This window comes from Cynocephalus volans, chromosome 2 (genome assembly GCF_027409185.1).
Source record: "Cynocephalus volans isolate mCynVol1 chromosome 2, mCynVol1.pri, whole genome shotgun sequence".
NCBI classification, from domain to species: Eukaryota; Metazoa; Chordata; class Mammalia; order Dermoptera; family Cynocephalidae; genus Cynocephalus; species Cynocephalus volans.
The window spans coordinates 221,176,590-221,194,197 of NC_084461.1; the positions used below are offsets into that span (position 1 = coordinate 221,176,590).

General features: G+C 44.4%; 1 protein-coding gene and 1 non-coding gene across 2 annotated transcripts in view; one reads left to right on the top strand and one right to left on the bottom strand.

Moving 5' to 3' along the window:
• Positions 1 to 4,593, bottom strand: part of VOPP1 (VOPP1 WW domain binding protein) — a 92,302-nt gene extending 87,709 nt beyond the window's left edge. The window contains exon 1 of the mRNA XM_063086680.1: positions 4,504 to 4,593. Within this exon, the coding sequence (XP_062942750.1) occupies positions 4,504 to 4,557 (54 nt within the window). The 5' untranslated portion in view covers positions 4,558 to 4,593. The remainder of the gene's footprint in view (positions 1 to 4,503) is intronic.
• Positions 3,140 to 3,241, top strand: LOC134371365 (small nucleolar RNA SNORA72). Its single transcript, XR_010022793.1, has one exon. It is a non-coding gene; the product is annotated as a small nucleolar RNA SNORA72 (small nucleolar RNA).
• Positions 4,594 to 17,608: the final 13,015 nt, after the last annotated feature.

The window sequence follows — 17,608 nt, forward strand, 5'->3', positions numbered from 1 at the left end:
TGCTATGAGGACGGGGAGATGATTTAAAACCACATCTGGGAGAAATGACAGAAGGAAAGGAAGCCTGGAGAAAAACACAGGCAGTGGGGACTGTAACAGCTGTTTTTAAAGACCTAGGGACTGTCACTCTGATACTCCTGAAAAGCCCAAGAGGCCAGTTTCAGTCGGTGTGACAATGCAGTTCCTTTTGCTTTAATCCTTACCAAAAAAGTAACCTGATGTTAACTAGTTATTACTCTATTGTTCTGTTTCCCTGTACCTGTTATTGTACAAGAAAAGTAACTTTGAAATGACTAATCTGGTTTTTGTTCTTGGTTTCTGCTTTCTTCTGCCCTTCTCTGTCTATAAAACCAACCTCCTCTGCTTGGCTCATTGGAACACTTATTCTGCTTTGTGGAATAAAGTATTGCCTGATTCTAGAACTGCAAATAAAGCCAATTAAGATTTTTAAACTAAATTGTCATTTTGTCTTTTGACGGTGGAAAGTAAATTCCATATTTTGAAGGTAATAGGTCCTGGGAAGGGAGGGAATAGATCAGAGGAGGTGGACTGGGAGGGGAATTGGGACAGAATTTTAAACAGGGTGGTTGAGATAGGCCTCATTGAGAGGGTCACATCTTAGAAACTTCATCGAGAGGACATGATACAAGTGAGTTCTAGGAAAATTACTTGCGTCCTGGGCCTAGAGAATCAAGTGGCCTCAAGCCTAATCCTGTCTTTGCCATGTATTTCTGGAGTCACGCTGCACACAAGCTAAAAGAAAGCAAAAGCCAAGGAGAGCCCCGGGTCTAGTCCCGATGCCCCCGGCCCTCCTGCAACATCTGAATCCAGGCTCTCCCCACTTCAGAGTGCAGTCCTTGCCACCCGGTTCATTTGTCACTGCCACCTATCCCGCATCAGCACCCAGTCTCCCAGGGAACTACCAGAGATAACAAACTCCCTACAGGCTTCTTTTTCATTCAAATTGTATGTTGCTCAGGTTCTAAAACCTCTAAAGAGTGGGAGGGTTGAAAAGGTTTATTTCAGAAAATTGGCAGCCAGCAACTGCCGCATTTGTTAGAATTAAAGGGCACAAAAAACATTGGCAAGAGACAAAAACACTCTTAAACATAACTCGGTTCTAATTTTGAGACTCCCGGGCATCAAAATACACAGCACGTTGGAAAAATACTCGATAATCCTCTTATTTTCCCTAGTTTCAAAAGATAACGCTTACTTCCAACCCTCCCTAAGAGATGACCGCTCCTTTTTCTAGTCCAAGAAGAGCCAAGAAGAGCCGTTCTTTTGCCAAACAACTTTGAAGCACAAGGCAGCCTCACTGAAGAGCTTCTAGGTTTTGGTTCCATGGAAAGGTCAAAAAGATATTAAAAAGTACACTACAGACTTCTGGGCTCATTTCAGTAAAGATAGGGCAATTCAAGCAAACACAGTTTGTACTCCTTATCTGCAGGTTCTACATCCATGGATTCAACCAACCAGTGATCGAAAATACTTGGAAAAAAATAAAAATAAAACTAATACAATAAAAAATAATGCATATTTTTTTAAAAAGCAATACAGTATAACCGCTATTTACATAACATTTACACTGTATTGGGTATTAGAAATAATCTAGAGATGACTTAAAGTACGCGGGAAGATGTGTATAGGTTATATGTAAATATTATGCCATTTTATATCAGGGTCTTGAACATCCATGGATTTTGGTATCCTGGGGAGAGGGGGGTCCTGGAACCAATCCTTCAGAGATACCAAGGGACAAAGGTACTAGGAATATTTCAAAAGTGTCAACAACCTAACCTCTAGAAAGAGACTGTAGTGACAATATCTAGAAAAGGTAGCACGCTCTGATGAAAAGCCCCAGGGAGGTGCATATACTCAGGGCCCAATCACTCCCCGGGCTCAACTGAAGTGCAATCAGGTTTGAAGCCTCTTTCTCTGTTGGTTTCTAAGGTGCTGCTGCAGCCCAGTGAAGGCCACCTGGAATCACTTTACCAGGACTACTAGGAGACAGCTTAGTATCTTCCTGCAATGACTGTTTTTAGGACCTCATGTAAGCCAGTGGCAGAACAGAAGTAGAGAACCTTAGAATTTTATGACACAAACAGGGCTGTGGGGCTCTCCTATTTGTGGAAACTAGAGCCTGTGACCACCTTTCAGAATCTACCCCTCACACCTAATAGCAGTGAAACGTGGGACAAGTTGTCCAACGTCTCCCATTTGAAATAAAAATGAGGACAGGAGTAATTGCTAAGAGGATTAATGGTTCATATTTGTAAAGTGCTTAGAACAGCACCTGGCACAGAGTAAGCACACTATGAATGTTTGCTAAGTAAAAATAAACATGCAGTTTACGTCTAACAGGAAACTAAATTTCTATAAAGGTATGGTGAGGCAGGGGAGGAAAGACCTTCTCAAAACAGTTCTTAGATCCCCTGCCTATTCAAGGACTTCTTACTAACACAACCCCCACCCACCCCCATGTGTGATCCTGGCTGGTGCCAGCTAGGGACAGGGTGCCAGAGGGTAGGAATAGAATATCCACTGTTACCCGGTCCCCTTAATTCCAGGTGGCTTATGATTAACTACACTGCAAATTTATATATTGAAAACAGCTCAAGCAGAGCGAATAAGAGCAAATAAAGACAAACATCCCAGGTTGCAGCCAGCAGACAGAAGCTAGAAACCATCAAATACCTCCCTCAATTGTTTTCACATGCTCAGGTTGAAGGGAGCCCTTTGCCTCCTCACGTGCTTGGCAACCATAACCGCACATTTATGTATGTGGCTCAGGACTTCAGAAGCATCAAAGGTACTCTGATAAAATACGAGCAGAGCAACCAATTTAAGACAAAAAATCTCAAAAATAAATCTCACGTATAAAATTCCTTGTGATGAATTATAAAGAAAAATCCTTAATTCCTAAGAGACACACCTCTCAACCACAAAGTGGGTGCTTAGAATGATCATTATGTAAAAGTGGGCTACACACCATTCCATGGAAAACAAAAATTACCAATCATCCAGGTATTCAACTTTGTGAAAGCATCGTGTGAGTCATTTAAGTTTTAGTTTTATGTCACAGTTTTGCCTTTAATTAAGGTCGTTTTAATCTTTCAGACATGACTTGAACTCCCTATTGGGATTAAAAATTCTGCTAAACATTCGCTATATTAACACCATTAAGAACTGAGACCTAGTTCTTTTCTTTGGTCTGGTTTTATATAAGCTGGTGATAAACCAAGAAGGAAAAAAAAAAAAAAATGATAAATTCCTATGCAACAAAGCTATTGTGGAAAGAAGTGAGCCCCTAAGGCCGTTTAAGCTGCATACAGCGCACAGGCCCACGCACACTAAAGGCCTGGAGACACGGGTGGCACAAACTAGAACCAAGGGAGTGTTAAATAATTTCAACAAGAACTGATTTTTTTTTTTTTAAGGACTGCAAATGTAGATACAGATGCATTAAGGTACACACATATTTGTTTTTATGTAAATAGTGGCCTGTGATTTACTTCGTTGCTATCGTGAGTCACCTAGGGGACGTGATTCTCAAGCTTTTAAAATTCTGAACAAACGGAAAGAATGCAAGCGGAGAGGCACTCCACAAAAACATTAAATACCAAGCTGGGGGATTTTTCGAACAAAAACAGGAAGAAGTCTTTGCTATGGCGGAGCCTGGAGGAAGGAAAAACTTTTCCATCAACCTTTCTTTCAAGAGGACTCAGACATTCCTTCCACCACTGTGTAGCAATAACTTTTTAGTAAACGGAGAAAACGAAGTCGTCACTTCCACACTAATCCCCTGTAACATTACCTTAATGCAAATTTCCTTCACAATAATGAAGCTCAGTAAAGCAGTCAGACGGTCCCTCATCCAGACCCCACCCCCAGAACGCCACTAGCTCCCATTCGGAAGAACCCGCCGTGGCGAGAAGGGGCGGCCCCCACAGCTGCCACTTTCCGGCCTGGGGGCTCCACACGCTCGGTCCCCGGCATGGGCCCGGCACCCCCGCCGCCCGGCCCCAAGCGGCGCTCTTCCCGCCTCCGAGACCCTGCGCGTCGTCATCACAAACGGGAGCTTCCCCGCACCTCCGCGCTCCCTCCGCCCGCGCACCTCGCCCGTCCCCGCCCCGGCCGCCGGGACGCTCCGCGCCTGCGCCGCTCCCGGAGCCCCCGCCCCGACCCCGGCCCTCGGTCGCGGGGGGCTGGCGTCCGGGCACAAAGGTGGCTCCCGAAGGGGGCGGCCGCGACAGGAATGAGCTCTCCGGGAGGGGGGCGGGGGTGAGGACAGAAGGGAAGGACAGAGAGGGGAGCGGCCGGGGAGCCGCCCTGTCACCAGGGTCCCTACGCCTTCCACACCGGGACACGCGCGGGTCCCCGGGGCTGTGGCTCCGGCCGCTCGCCCTTTCGGGCTCTCCCGGCAGGTCCCCGGGGCGCCTGCGAACGGCGCCCGTGTCGGCCCCCAGCACCGTCGGTGCCGCAGCGGCGCCCGGGCCCTACCTCCACGAGCAGCCCGAGCAGCAGCGCCGCCAGCCTGCGCGGCGGGCGGCTCATGGCTCCCGGCGTCCTCCCGGGGGTCGCGGCGCAGTCTGCGGCGCGTGGCGGGCGGCGGGCGAGCTGCCTCCAGCCGGAGCGGGCGAGCGGTCGGGAGCCGGGAGCCCTCGCCGCGCTCCGCCCCCGCTCTGCGCGCGCCCGACACGCCCGCCCGGCGCGCGCCCGCGGCAGCGGGGACCCGAGGCCGGGCCTGGTGCGGGGCGCGGGGTGCGCGCGCGGGGGCCGGGAGGAGAGACGCTGCCGGGCGTCTCTTCCCCGGGGAGACCGTCTGGCCACCCCTTTGATAAACCCAGGAAGGTTTTTAAAGAAGCGCAGTGTGCGCGGGCGAGATTTGTGTGGAGCACGGAGGTGAGTGAACCCAGTGCCCGGTCCTCACTCCACCTCCTGTCGCGGCGCACGTCGAGGGCAGTGCACCTCACCCACCAGCGACGGGAAGGACAACCAAGGGCGAGCGCTGTGAGGTGGCAGCGCCGACGCCTCGCCTCTCACTTGTGTGTCGGTGTTTTGTGCGCCGCATCCTCCCGCCCTGACCCCGCCTTGCAGTCCACCCTCCAGCGCAGAGAGCTGCTGCGAGGTCGCGGCGTCGTCACCTCTGCGGACCGCCCCCGCTGCTTCGCAGTTACCGTTTATTCACAGCACGGCTCAGATCCCACTTCATTCATGAAGTTATGTAACAAGCTTGTATCGAACTTGTAACACCCCGAGCTAGAGGCCGAGTATGCACAGGTGAACGAGAGAACACCTGAAGTCTGGGGGAAGAGAGAGTCACTTAAACAGCTGTGATACAGATGCTGAGTGCAGAGACCGGGGTGCGAAGATTAGTAATGCAGGAGCATAAAGGACAGGAAGTACTCATGACTGGAGGTGGAAGGAGGGGGTCATTGTCTTGGGTTGAATGTCCTGCCCAAACTTAATCCCCACTGTAACTGTTGAGGGTGGGAAATCCTATTATAGTAAATGAAAGGTGGGGCCTTGAAGAGGTGATTAGGTTGTAAAGTGGTTCAGTGGTGAATGGATTGATAATGGTGGTCAGCGGTGTCATTCGGAGGGCTTTAAAAGGAGAGTGAATGAGGGGATTGGTCTCCTGCTCTTCCTGTCTGCTCCACCATTTCACAGTTTGACACCCTGAGTTGCCATAGTCACCACCGGGACAAGACCCTCACCAGATGTGTTCCCTGGGCTTTGGACTTGCAACCTCTGAATCTGTAAGCAATAAATTTCATTTTCTTTATAAATTACCCAGTTCCGTGTATTTTGTTATAAGCAAGGGAAACGGACTAATACAGTCATGGAAACAGATGTCACCTGAGGCAAGTCCCAAACACCCTCCCAGCCTTCAGTGCACGCACTCACTCGATGAGCATAGAACATGCACCACCAGACCTCAACTGTGAGAACCAGAACTTACCAGTGAGGAAGAAGGGAAGCCTGTGGCCTCCATTGCCATGATAGTACACCATCCCACAAGCAGCCGGGGGTCACTGGACTCTAGTAACTTTGACTTACTATTTACAATGAGGGCATTTTACAAATTTTTTTTTTTTAATGCCGAAGTTAACTTGTAGAAAACAAAGCCGAAAGCTTATTGTACGGTAGACGCAATTTTTTTTTTCCAATGGCTACGTTAATTATCATGGACTGTAAAAATGCAAATGACCTCTTCTAGGCTTAAAACCGTAACTAGTTTTCTATCTAACTTATCAATGTCATTCCTAGAGCTTCCTTTTTTCTCCTTTTTTCACTGACTACATATATATGTCAGTTGCCTGCATTCTCCTTAGAAGCAGCTTTCTGATCCTACAGGCCCCCTCATGAATTGCTCACAGTGGAACTTTGACATGTGTTCATTATGTATTTGTATGCAGATTGTTTCTGTTACATTTGAGCAACATACAAATACCTAAAATAACCTCTCTCCTGCCTCTGTATCTCCACCTGAGAACATTATTTTGCCAAGTTCAACTTACGGTAATTTATATAAAATGTTTTCAGAGTACAAAATTAGAGCTCTGACTCTGCTTTTGCCTCAGTCTTAAACCTTTCCTGTATGCTCTCTGTCTGGTCCAAAATGATGTGGTGGCTGCTTGGCATTGTCGGAGAATGCAGTGAGGGGCTGGCCAGCCAGGCTGTTTCCTTGAGCACAAATTATAAGGGCATCAAATATCACTGAAAAAGTAACAAGATGAAGAAAACTGTATTTACTAGAACTCCTCAGAGGTTAGAAGAAATTCTCTGATTAGTTATTTGGGCCAGAACCAGACAAGCCCCAGGTCTGCTCAGCTGCTCCTGGGAGGGAGGAACCAGAACCTTTGTGTTGCCAAAGGAAGCAATCAAAAGAGGGGCTGGGCTTGACCTGCACCTACCCTGCAAAACTCTGTGGAGTTTTCATGAATGGTGAACACGTACTTCACTTATTCAACAAATATTCATCTGCACTTAGTTTGGACTAGGCACCGTTAAGGGCATTGAGGATACAGCAGTGAACAAAATAAACAAAGTAGTGCCTAAAAAGGCAGATGGCTGCCCTTGTGTAGACCTCAGTATAGTGAGGGTGACAGACAATGGAATTATTGGGAAAATTCAAAATTAATTCTTTCAGTAGCATGTTTTGCCTTTAAAACAGAACCTACTTATTGTATCAGCTTTACTGATAATCAACTGCTCTGCACTCCTGCTTCTGTAAACTGTGCTTGCTTATCGCAATAGCTACATGAATGCTGAGAAAATGAAACGTATTACTACACTAGCTACATGAATGCTGAGAAAGCAAAACTTAAAGAACCCAGAAGAGTCCACCTATGTAAACCCTGTAAGACCTAAACTTGGGGCTCAGATCTTGGAGCACTAGCTTATGTGGGCCCACCTGCATAATAAAGTACCTGATTTTCCAATCCTTTGAGCGCCAATCACTTCTTTGTCAAGTCTGTTCCATAACAGAATGAATAAATAAATGTGTCTGTGTCATATGATGGTAAATGCCAGGAAGAAAAATAAATTGAGTAAAGCATTTGGGGGTTACTGAAAACAGAAGAATCAGTTTAGGCCCCTGTGGCAAATTGCCAGGAGCAGAAACCTGAAGGTGGGAAAGGGGGGTCTACCAAGAGTATTAATCAAAGGCTCTGAGACAGGAGAGCTAGGACCTGGGGAACTTCCCAGACAGGATCAGTGGCCCTTGTGCGCTGTGCTACCCTGGAGGTGGTAGGACCTGAATTCAAAGAGGAAATGGGGCTCCAGATTTGCAGCCTATTGTAAAGACTTTGGATTTAGTTCTGAGAGAAACGGGATATCATTTGAGGATTTTGAGCTGAAAAGTAGCCTGATCTGGCTTAAACTTTAAAGGATCATCCCAAGTGTTGTGTTCTGCACTGCTTTCTAAGCAGACTGCGGCAGGGTTGGGAAGGAAGGAGGAAGAGCAGAAACTGGAAGAGCAGAGAGGATACTGATGTGATTGATGTGATGTGGTCCTCACACCCCTGGTCTCTGCACTCAGCACTCTGTATCACTGTTGTTTAAGCAACTTTCCATCTAGATGCCAGGCAAGAGATGAGGTGACTCGTAATAGGAGTGGCAGCGGAGCAAACTCGTTAGATTCTGGCTATATCTGAAGACCGATGGGGATGATGGGTATGGGAAGCTGACACATGGCTGTTTTTATTTTTGTTTTTTAATTATGAAAACCTTAAGTGAAGTGTTCAACACAATACACCTGTAGGATGTTGCTGCAAGAGTTAATAGGGATCAGTTTCCAGGAATCCTGCTCTAGGTGAATTGCAAGAAAGGTGTGACCCATTCAGGTAAACAAAGTAACAAGCTGAGAAGACAGGCTGATAATAAAAATGAGTCATGCCTGTCTGGACAGGATTGGTAAAGTTCATCTCAAATGCCTTCCAAAGTGTGTGTGTACCCATGGCTGATGGGGGCAGGGGGGACATTAGAAGAAACCATCCAGGCTTATTTCTCATTTCAACAGATGAAGAAAGAAGCCTTCTCAGAGCATCCCTTAATCTGAATAAAAGCAGCAGCTCCTGGGAAATGAGGATATTATAAATTCTCTTTTTGGAGAGGTCTCCCACCAGGAAGAAAACCAAGAAGAAGAAAAAAATTATCATAACTCCCCTCTGGAGCTGTTTCACAGCCATGAATAAGATGGAAAGGCCACTCAAATCTACATAAACATAAACTATCGCAAACTTTCTTATCTTCCCTTATTTCTCCTAAAGGCCCATTATATGTATTTCCTAAGAAACTATTTGTTTTTCTCATGGAAGACTTTTCTCGTCCTCCATTACCTCTACTAAGTCTGGTATACTGTATAAGCCTCTAACTTGAACCGTGTAGTAAGCTAGCTACTCCTCTTGTTTGCTTTCTTATACATAAGAATAAACCTTTTTTTCCTGTTAATCTGTCTTTTGTCAGCTTAATTCTCAGGCCCCTGGGGTCTGAACACAAGAGTAAAGGAAAAAGTTTTACTTTCTGCAAAGCATAATGAAAAAGAATTGGTGAATGAAAAATGACAAGACTGAGTGAGGCATGAGAAGGTGCAGAGGTAAGGATTTGGTCAATGATGCTTCTAAGATTTTGATAATCAGAACAATAGTGGTAGTTTTGACACTTCATAGATTGGCTTTGCAAAGCTAGCTGTATGAGGGTCTTTTAATTTTTTCTTCCACTATGTTAATAGATCACAATTCTACTTATTATACCTTTTCTGTCCTTTTTATTTATTTATCTATCTATCTATCATCTATCTATCTATCTATCTATCTATCTATGTATCTATCTATCTATCTATCTATCTATCATCTATCTATCTATCTATTGCTGCTGGCCAGTAAGGGGATCCAAACCCTTAACCTTGGCATTATAACACCGTGGATTTTTTTTTTTAATTAAAACAGCATAACTTATTAAATACTAGGGGCAAGGGAGGAAATTCTCAGTAGTAAATTACATACTGTGCTTTAAGTACACTTTGAATATGATACAGAATGTAATCCTTCAGCAACTCTGGAAAGTAGATAATATGTTTTTTTCCACAGATCAGTCACTACCGTTCTAAGACAAAAAGTAACCTTCCCAAACCTGTCAACTAGTAGGAGGAGGAGGTAGACTGAACTTTATCTGGCTCCAAAGCCCATACATCCTCCTTACACTAATGGGAAAGTTCCCTTAAGAGCAGTAAACTGGGAAAGCATTTCCACATTCATGAAGTCCTCAGTAAGTTCATTGTAACGCTGGTGGTGTTTCAATAAGAAAAACCAAGCATCTAGACTTGTGAATGCCTCACTTTGTTTCATTTGAGCATGGTTTTAAATCTCCTTCATCCACCTAACTGGTAAGGATAATTAAAACCATACTTTTTGCTGGCTTTGTTTGCTACTGGAAGCTTTTCTCAAAAGCTACTCTCAAAAAATAACTTGAACCAAGATGCTCATTAGGACCTTTTTCTGTGTTTCAGGAGTGAATGTCCTTGGATTCATGTTTTCTAACAACCTGAGAAGCTGACGTCCCTGTGCACCAGGCAGGAATATCTCCACTCCTTGTGCATGCTCCCTGCCTGCGTGGCAGTCTCTAGCCCCTACAGCCAGCTGCAGTTGAGTCTAGATTGTCCAATCCAGGCAGATGAGGTTTTCTATGAGGTTTCATAGGACAAAAGACATGACTTTTCAGTGGGTGCCTTTCTCATTTTTATAGCTTCGATCTAACATATATTCACGTATTTCTTTTTTGTAACCTCTACTCCTTCTTCCCCTGCCTTAAAACTAACCTGGGATCACTCTGAGTGCATGCATAGTCCAGATTCATTTCTGTATCCCCAACACCTGCCACAATGTCAAGGGTAATAATAGGAGTTGAACAAATATTTAAGGAAGGAAGAGTGCATTAGAGAAGTGAAGGGAAGGAAGGGTTAGGAGTGTGGAGTATGTGTCGTAAACGTGAGCCCTGAAGTTCTGCTAAATTCCCTCCTGAAGCATCTCTCTTCGCTACATTTTTCAGTCTTAGTGAAATGTGTACATTACTATTCTGAACCAAAGTTCAAAGTGTTGGGAAAGTTTGGTTGTTAGAGCCTTTGAAATAACTTAGCAAATGAAATCCACCTCAATAATTCACTAAAAATTGTGCTGTTAAAATGGTGACAAAGCTTCAGCACAGTCTCTTTCTTCCCATTGTCCTCTCCAAGTCCTCCTGGCTACCCTTCAAAGCCTAGGTCTGCATGAAGGGCTACCACACGAGGCATGCACGTGTGGCCCAGTCAGTGCTCCTTGGCTGCTTGCCTTGATTTCGTAGTTCCTGATTTACATCTGCTCCATCACTTCAGTTCCTTAATCCTATTTTCCCCTTTCTCTGTCTCCCACAAATAACTTAGAAAAATCACTATTTGTGACTAGCCACTGATTATTTCCTTTTTTGTTTTTTCCAAGCAAACTCTCCCGATTAGGGTCATATCATTTCAGGACCGTGTCTATCTCTTAATGGCAAGGAAAGTGTACAAGAGGTAAACTGTGAGAATCCAGACAGCCTTCCCCCTGTTGACTGCATACAGCCAACATGATTGTCTTCCTGGTCCAGGCATGAGCCACTATTTTAAGCAGGAAGCAGCCCAGCATTGGCCAATAGGGAGGGTTAGGCCCTGTGACGAAATTAAAGAGTAGGTGTCTAGCCAGAGGTTCATTCAATTATTTTTAGAACACTGGACTGGCCAAACAGAACATGTTTATAATTGCTGTGGATCACATCCATTTGTGACCCCTGGCCTGTACTTTAAATCCTGGCCTGAATACAATTCTGTCTGTGACAGGACATCTGGAATGTCTTCCCATCAGTTTTTCACCATCCATCCCAATTCTTGAACCTCCTAAGGTACAGATCAAGTCTTACCTTCATCCAACTGCTTTAGGCCTACCTTGCCTGATACAGTAGGAACTCAATCATTATTCATTGAACAATAGAAAGATTTCAGGTTCTCTTGTCTGAGTTCCTAAAGCACTTATGAATAGGTGAGACATTACATTACATTAGCTCTTAACTACAGGTGTTAGGGTTAGGGTTGGGGGTTAGGGGTGAGATTTAAGGTTAAAGTTTCAGAATTCCTTAAAGCTACATGCAAGTTCTACATGGTGGTCCTTGCTTTCATAATGATAAACAGTTCTGATTGGGCAACCTTCTATGAGTCCTTTTCACAGAGGTATTCAAAAATGTTTTCTGGCTGTGTATGATGGCTGTTCCAATGGGGTTTTCCCATAGCCCTGCAAAGCAGAACTCCTGCGAATTATATGCAGGTTCTACACACCGCTGCTTTGTTTCACTGAGTGAAGTTTCATTCTGACTGGAGAACCTCGTGGTACTCTTCTTCACAGAGATTTTCAAGGAATCTTCTTTGACCATATATCCAATGCTGCTTCTAGGCCTTTTCCCATGTACGTTAGTTCCATCCCCCCAATTTTTTCCTATTTGAAAGTCTTCTGTTTTTCACCCTATCATTCTTTTCGGTGACAAAAAGGATACATGCTCATTTTTATTTTAATTCTGTGGCAAGCTTTAAGTATTTAGATTTTTCCTATAGGTTGATTATTCATTAAAGTGAATAACAGTATTTGATCAAAAGAGCATAAATATGTTATGAATTTGGTAAATAACTATTAAATACAAAAAGGTAGATTTCAATTATTTACCTTTCCTGAAAAGATGCTTCATGCATTGAGATTTTTTGTTGCTATTTATGTTTTCCTGAAGGAATACTAGTTATTCCTAGAAAGAGGCAAGGTTCACCAGAAATTCTCTACTGTGTGTGTGATTACATAATGCCTGTAATATATATATAATACATGTTTATATAATACAAACTAAGGAAATGTGTTCATATAAATAGATTGTAATAGAAATGTGTTTTTAAAAAAAGCAATGCCTTGATGTCTTAAAATCCTTCAGACTTAGATGTGAAAAATCACGTAGCAATTATCATCGAAGAATTATTTGGGTGCTGTATTAGCAGATCATTTAGATCCTCCTTTCCTCCTTACATCTTGATTTCACCCTTGGAAAGCCTGCATGTGACCCCCAGGAGAGGACATGTGCCTGTGTGAAGAGCATTTACCAAGGAGAGTTGCTGTAGTAGTTAAGATGAGAGATAAGAAAGAACATTAGGTCAGTGGCTCATGGAACAAGAAGGAGCAGACAACACTTGAAGCAGAAGGAAGATCAGGACCTGCAAAGATGATTACTACTGAGTCACAGGCCACTGCTTATTAGATTTTTAAAAAATATTCCATTGTTAACATATCTCATATATTTACTTCTGACTTTTATGGCTACATATATATTAAATCATTATGATTGAAGTATTTTGTAAAAAGTATCACTGCTACTGAAAAGTTAACCTAGTTTCAAACTCTTTTTTTATAGCTTTTATATATAAAAAGAATCAGTGTAGGTAAAACCTACTCAGTTGTCCAGCCTTTCATTCATTCCTACATTAATAAACATTCAAAACTCTTCTATAGACCCACCACAAGGCACTGTGGAAACAAAGATTAAATACCCCTGTCTTCCAATCTCTCACACTCCAGCCACACAGTGTCTGTCGGCTGTACTGAGGCAGCTATGATGGTGGGAACATGAAGAGCACAGGACACACGGATGATTAAGAAAGGAAACCACATTAGAACGAAACCTAAATGACTGACAGTGGTCAGAGAAACAACACAGAAACAGCCACACAGGTGTGTGGGGGTGGAAAGCGGCATGGCATGGGGTAGAACACATAGCTTTGTGTGTTTCAAGCTTCAAGTGTAAGGTGAGGAGACATTATGTGGTGAGACAGAAGAGGTCACAGGAGGCCAGAGACTGTGACCTTGTAAGTGATGGGACCTTAAAGGGCTTCACTTAAAGGAATAACAAGGGCAGATGTGCGTGTCAGAAGGTTCACTCTGGTGGCCATCTGGAGGACGGATCTGAGAGTGCGACTGGCAAACAGAGGCCAGTGGAGAGACGTGTGATATTCAGGTGATGAGGACCTACCCCAAAGCAGCATCAGTGGGATTTAGAAGTGAGGCCGGAAAGACAGTGAGGTCTGCTTGTGGATTTAATGTGTGAGAAGGTAAAATAGGATACTCTCTAGTAACTAAATATAAGTGGTGTAAGTGCTAAAGAGTTTAACCCACAGACATGAAGTTCAGAGGTAAACAGTTTCAGGGCCAGTTAATTCAGTGGCTTAACAACATAATCAATAATCCATGTGCTTTCCATGTCGTGCTACTGCAAAGATTTGACACTCATCCCATGCTCATACCCTCATGGAGGCTGCCATAGGCTTAGTCATCAAATCCTTGCAGAATCACAACCATGATCCAGAACAGTCATTTGTCTCTATTTATCAGGGAGTAAAAGTCTTTCCCAGGAGGCTGCACCTCACATGGCAGGTACATTATTGCCCAGACCTAAACCAATCACTTACAACGAGAGTGGCACAACCCATCATCTTGAGCCAGGCAACTTTCAACATTATGGTGCACAGAATGTCTATGAAGAACTTAACATTCAATATCTGAACAACATTCTAGTGTAGGAGTGTGAGGAGTGAGAAGACAGGGTTATGGGAAACTCCTCAGGAAACACCAACCTTGAAGAGGAAAGCAGAGAAGGAAAAATCAAGAAAAGATGAGGAAAGACTGCAAAGTAAGAAGAAAACACATTGTCTTATGCATTCCAGGGGAGGTGGAAGAGGGGAACACAGTTTTATTGACTTTACCGTGTTTTCTGTCCTGTTTCTATGAACCGTCATACAACAAGCAAAACGAAGTAGCTTGAAGTGGGAGTGAACAGGAAAAGCTGGTGGGGCTCCTGGGCAGGAAGCCCTTGACGTTGCATGTCAGCCTGGCCTCTCTGATTTGTACATGTGCATAGACCGGAATCCATGCCCTGCATCCAGGGAAGCAGAGGCCTGCTGCTCCAGCTCTCCTTGAGCACACAAGGCTGTCCTAGGAAGGGATCATGGAGTGAGGGGTCACTGCAGCATGACCGGTCTCCTGGGCAGCAGCCTAAAATCTTTATCTGAAAAAAGAAATAGGTTCTGCCAAATTTTGCAATTTTGCAAGCCGTTTCCTATTCTTTTTATGACAGTTCAGAAGATTTATAGTTAGAACTTATTTTTCCTTTCCTAATACTTTAATTTTTCTCCTTGAATAAGTTACAATTATTCCTTTCCAGTCATGTAACCACTGCACTTGAGCGTGGTGTACAAGTCCCGTGTCATCCGAGAGAAGCAAATTTAAACAATCATAAGATGTCATTTCCCACTTTTCAGATGGGCAAAAAGTAATGAATCTGGTGACACCAAGCGTTAGCAAGTAGTGCAGTAGCAGAAACTCATGTTACTCAGGGGAGAGAGCACTGGGGCAGGCACTTGGAAAGCAACGTGGCAAAGTGTCCTGAGGCTCGGTGTGCACGTCCTGTGACCTTGCAATTCCACTTCTCAGCATCTCCTCTAGAAAAACTCTTCCAGATGGGCATAAATAAACTCATGAAGAAACGTTCAGGGCAGCGCCAGTGGCAATAGGGGGAAAGTAGCAGAAACCCTCAGCAAGATGAATTTGAATAAACTGTGCTTTAATATTCAGCAGTAGAGATGAATAAACTCCTTCTACAAATGTCCACATGCATAAAATCTCACACTTGTAGTTCTGAGAAAAAAGTTGCCAAAGGAAAATAGAGCACGATACTATTGATGTAAAGATTAAGTACATACAGATAAACCATACTCATGCACAAAACATAAGCAGTAAAAGCATCAACAGGAATGAGATATCCCAACTTGAGGATGCTGGTCATCTCAGGGATGGCATGAGACAGGACAGGAGGATGATGCATTAACTTTATCTATATTGTTTTGTTTTTCAAAATGGAGAGATTGCAAAACAACAATGGGAAATATCAGTATTGTTTTCATCTTGGTGGTAAGTACATACGATTTATTATATTTTCTGTCTTGCTCTATGTTTGAAATGTTACATAGTTGGAAATTTCAAAATCGAAAGCTACTTTTCTGGCAAAAGAGCCAAGCAGAAAAAAGAAAGCAATGACTGAATTGGATAGGACAAGTTTGGAGTAAAACAGCAAAGTTGTTGTGTAGAAGTTCAGAAAGTAAATATTTTGGATTTTGTAGGCATTATGGTCACTGTCTCCACTGCTCACTGTGTGTGCCCTTGCACCACAAAACAGCCAGAGATAAACCATGAATGAATGGGCATGACCGTGTTCCAACACAGTAGCTCTGTTTGCAAAAGCGGACCTCAGGTTGGGTTTGGCCCATGGGCCATAGTTAGCCTTAGTTTACAGTTGCCGGAGGTGAGAGTTTTCAGCAGACATGAAATCTTAGGCTAATAGGATGACCCTGGGGCCAAGGAGCATCCGCATGTCTCTAGAGAGTTAGCTGGGGAGCCAGACCACCACCTCCAGCCTAAGAATCTAAGTCATGAATGAAGTATCTTTGGTTGCTGAGGCTGCAGCAGTAGTAAAACTCATAAAAATAATCTCTGAAGTTTAACATTGTTGGGGTTTTGTTTTGGAGTTTTCTGTTTGGTTTTGAGTCTGTTTTCACTTGGGTGGTAGAAGCAAGTTTATCCCAGATGTGCCTATGAATAGAGATGCCTTGGGCACTTCCCTTCAGCCTTCTAAGGATGCTCTAGAATTCTTAGGTCACAGGAAATGTTTCAGCCCCATCCCACACACCACTCCTGTGCAGTCCAGGACTGCCTTGACTTGACCTCTAAAACTCAGCAAGTTCACTCTGGGAATGAGTTTATCAGCTTGGCTGTGCCCTTGGCCCTTGGCTGCTTGCATACACACCTGCTGGGAAGGATGACTCAGCACTGCTGTGTCCTTTCCTAGAAATCGGGAAACTTTAGTGCTCAAGCTACAATTGTGGAAGCCGTCTTCAGGTTTTGACACTTCCAGGAATGGCTGATAGAAGGGGCCTGTGACTCTTTAGTTGCCTGGAAACCAGACTGCTTTGGCCTGGGCAGCCCTGGTGCTGACATCTACCAAGTCCAAGCCCTGGAGGGTCCCTTAAGAGAACGACACTTCCAGTGCCTCTCTCTGCACAAATGATTTTGCCAACACAGTCCACTTAGGCCATCAGTGTTTAGAGTCCTGGCACCCCTTGCACATTGACAACATTGTCAGGCCAGAGGAAGGTTTATAATGCCAACAGGATTTACTCATGAGTTTCTTCTGGTGCAAGCCACACACAAGATATGAAAGTAAAGTGAAGTGTCCTGTGCTGTCATTACTGGCCACTGTGGCAATGTCCCTGAGAGGCTCATCCTATGCCAACCAGTGCTCTGAGTAGCACAGTGGGTCAGGACAGAGCAGGGCTCTCAAGTGCTAAACTCAGGTCCTGGTGGGCCCTCTGACCTGAGTGTGCAGGGACAGTTAGAGACCCAAAGGCAGGGGCATGCACATTCTCTCCCTTGGGGGATCTCTCACAGCCAGGGACAGCGGAGTATGCACCGCTAGCAGCAGCTGGCACGGTGGCTGCAGGGCCCCTGAAGTAAAGAGGACACATCTCACTGGTCACACACAGAACACCTCTTGCCTGCTTACCTGTTCTGACGCTGCAGTGGCAGATCCTTGGTGATCTCATTGTGGCTGTGTATGTGGGAGAAAAGAAATGAGATGTAGGGAAGGAAGAGAGGAGAGGCTGACTTGGCTCTGTCACCCGGATTCCATCACCTCTTTTCTCTTTCCTGAAAATCAGAGGTTTGCTTTTCTTCTTAGGTTCCTATGGGACACAGCTTCTAAGGATGATAGCCAGATGTTTTGAAAATGTTTTTTAAAGTGTTCAAAGAATGCATGTTGTTAATCGTCACACCTAATAGTGCTGTCTCTGAGAACTTTTGCCCCAAATCAATCTGAATATGTTTTCCTCTGTTCTCCTTGATACAGCTGGGACCTGTCGAATGACAGCCTGCATTTTTCAGTCTATCAATGATACATGTTCTTGGAACTAGGAGTTGAGGACCAGGCTGGCTCTGTAAATCTTTCCTGGCTGGGA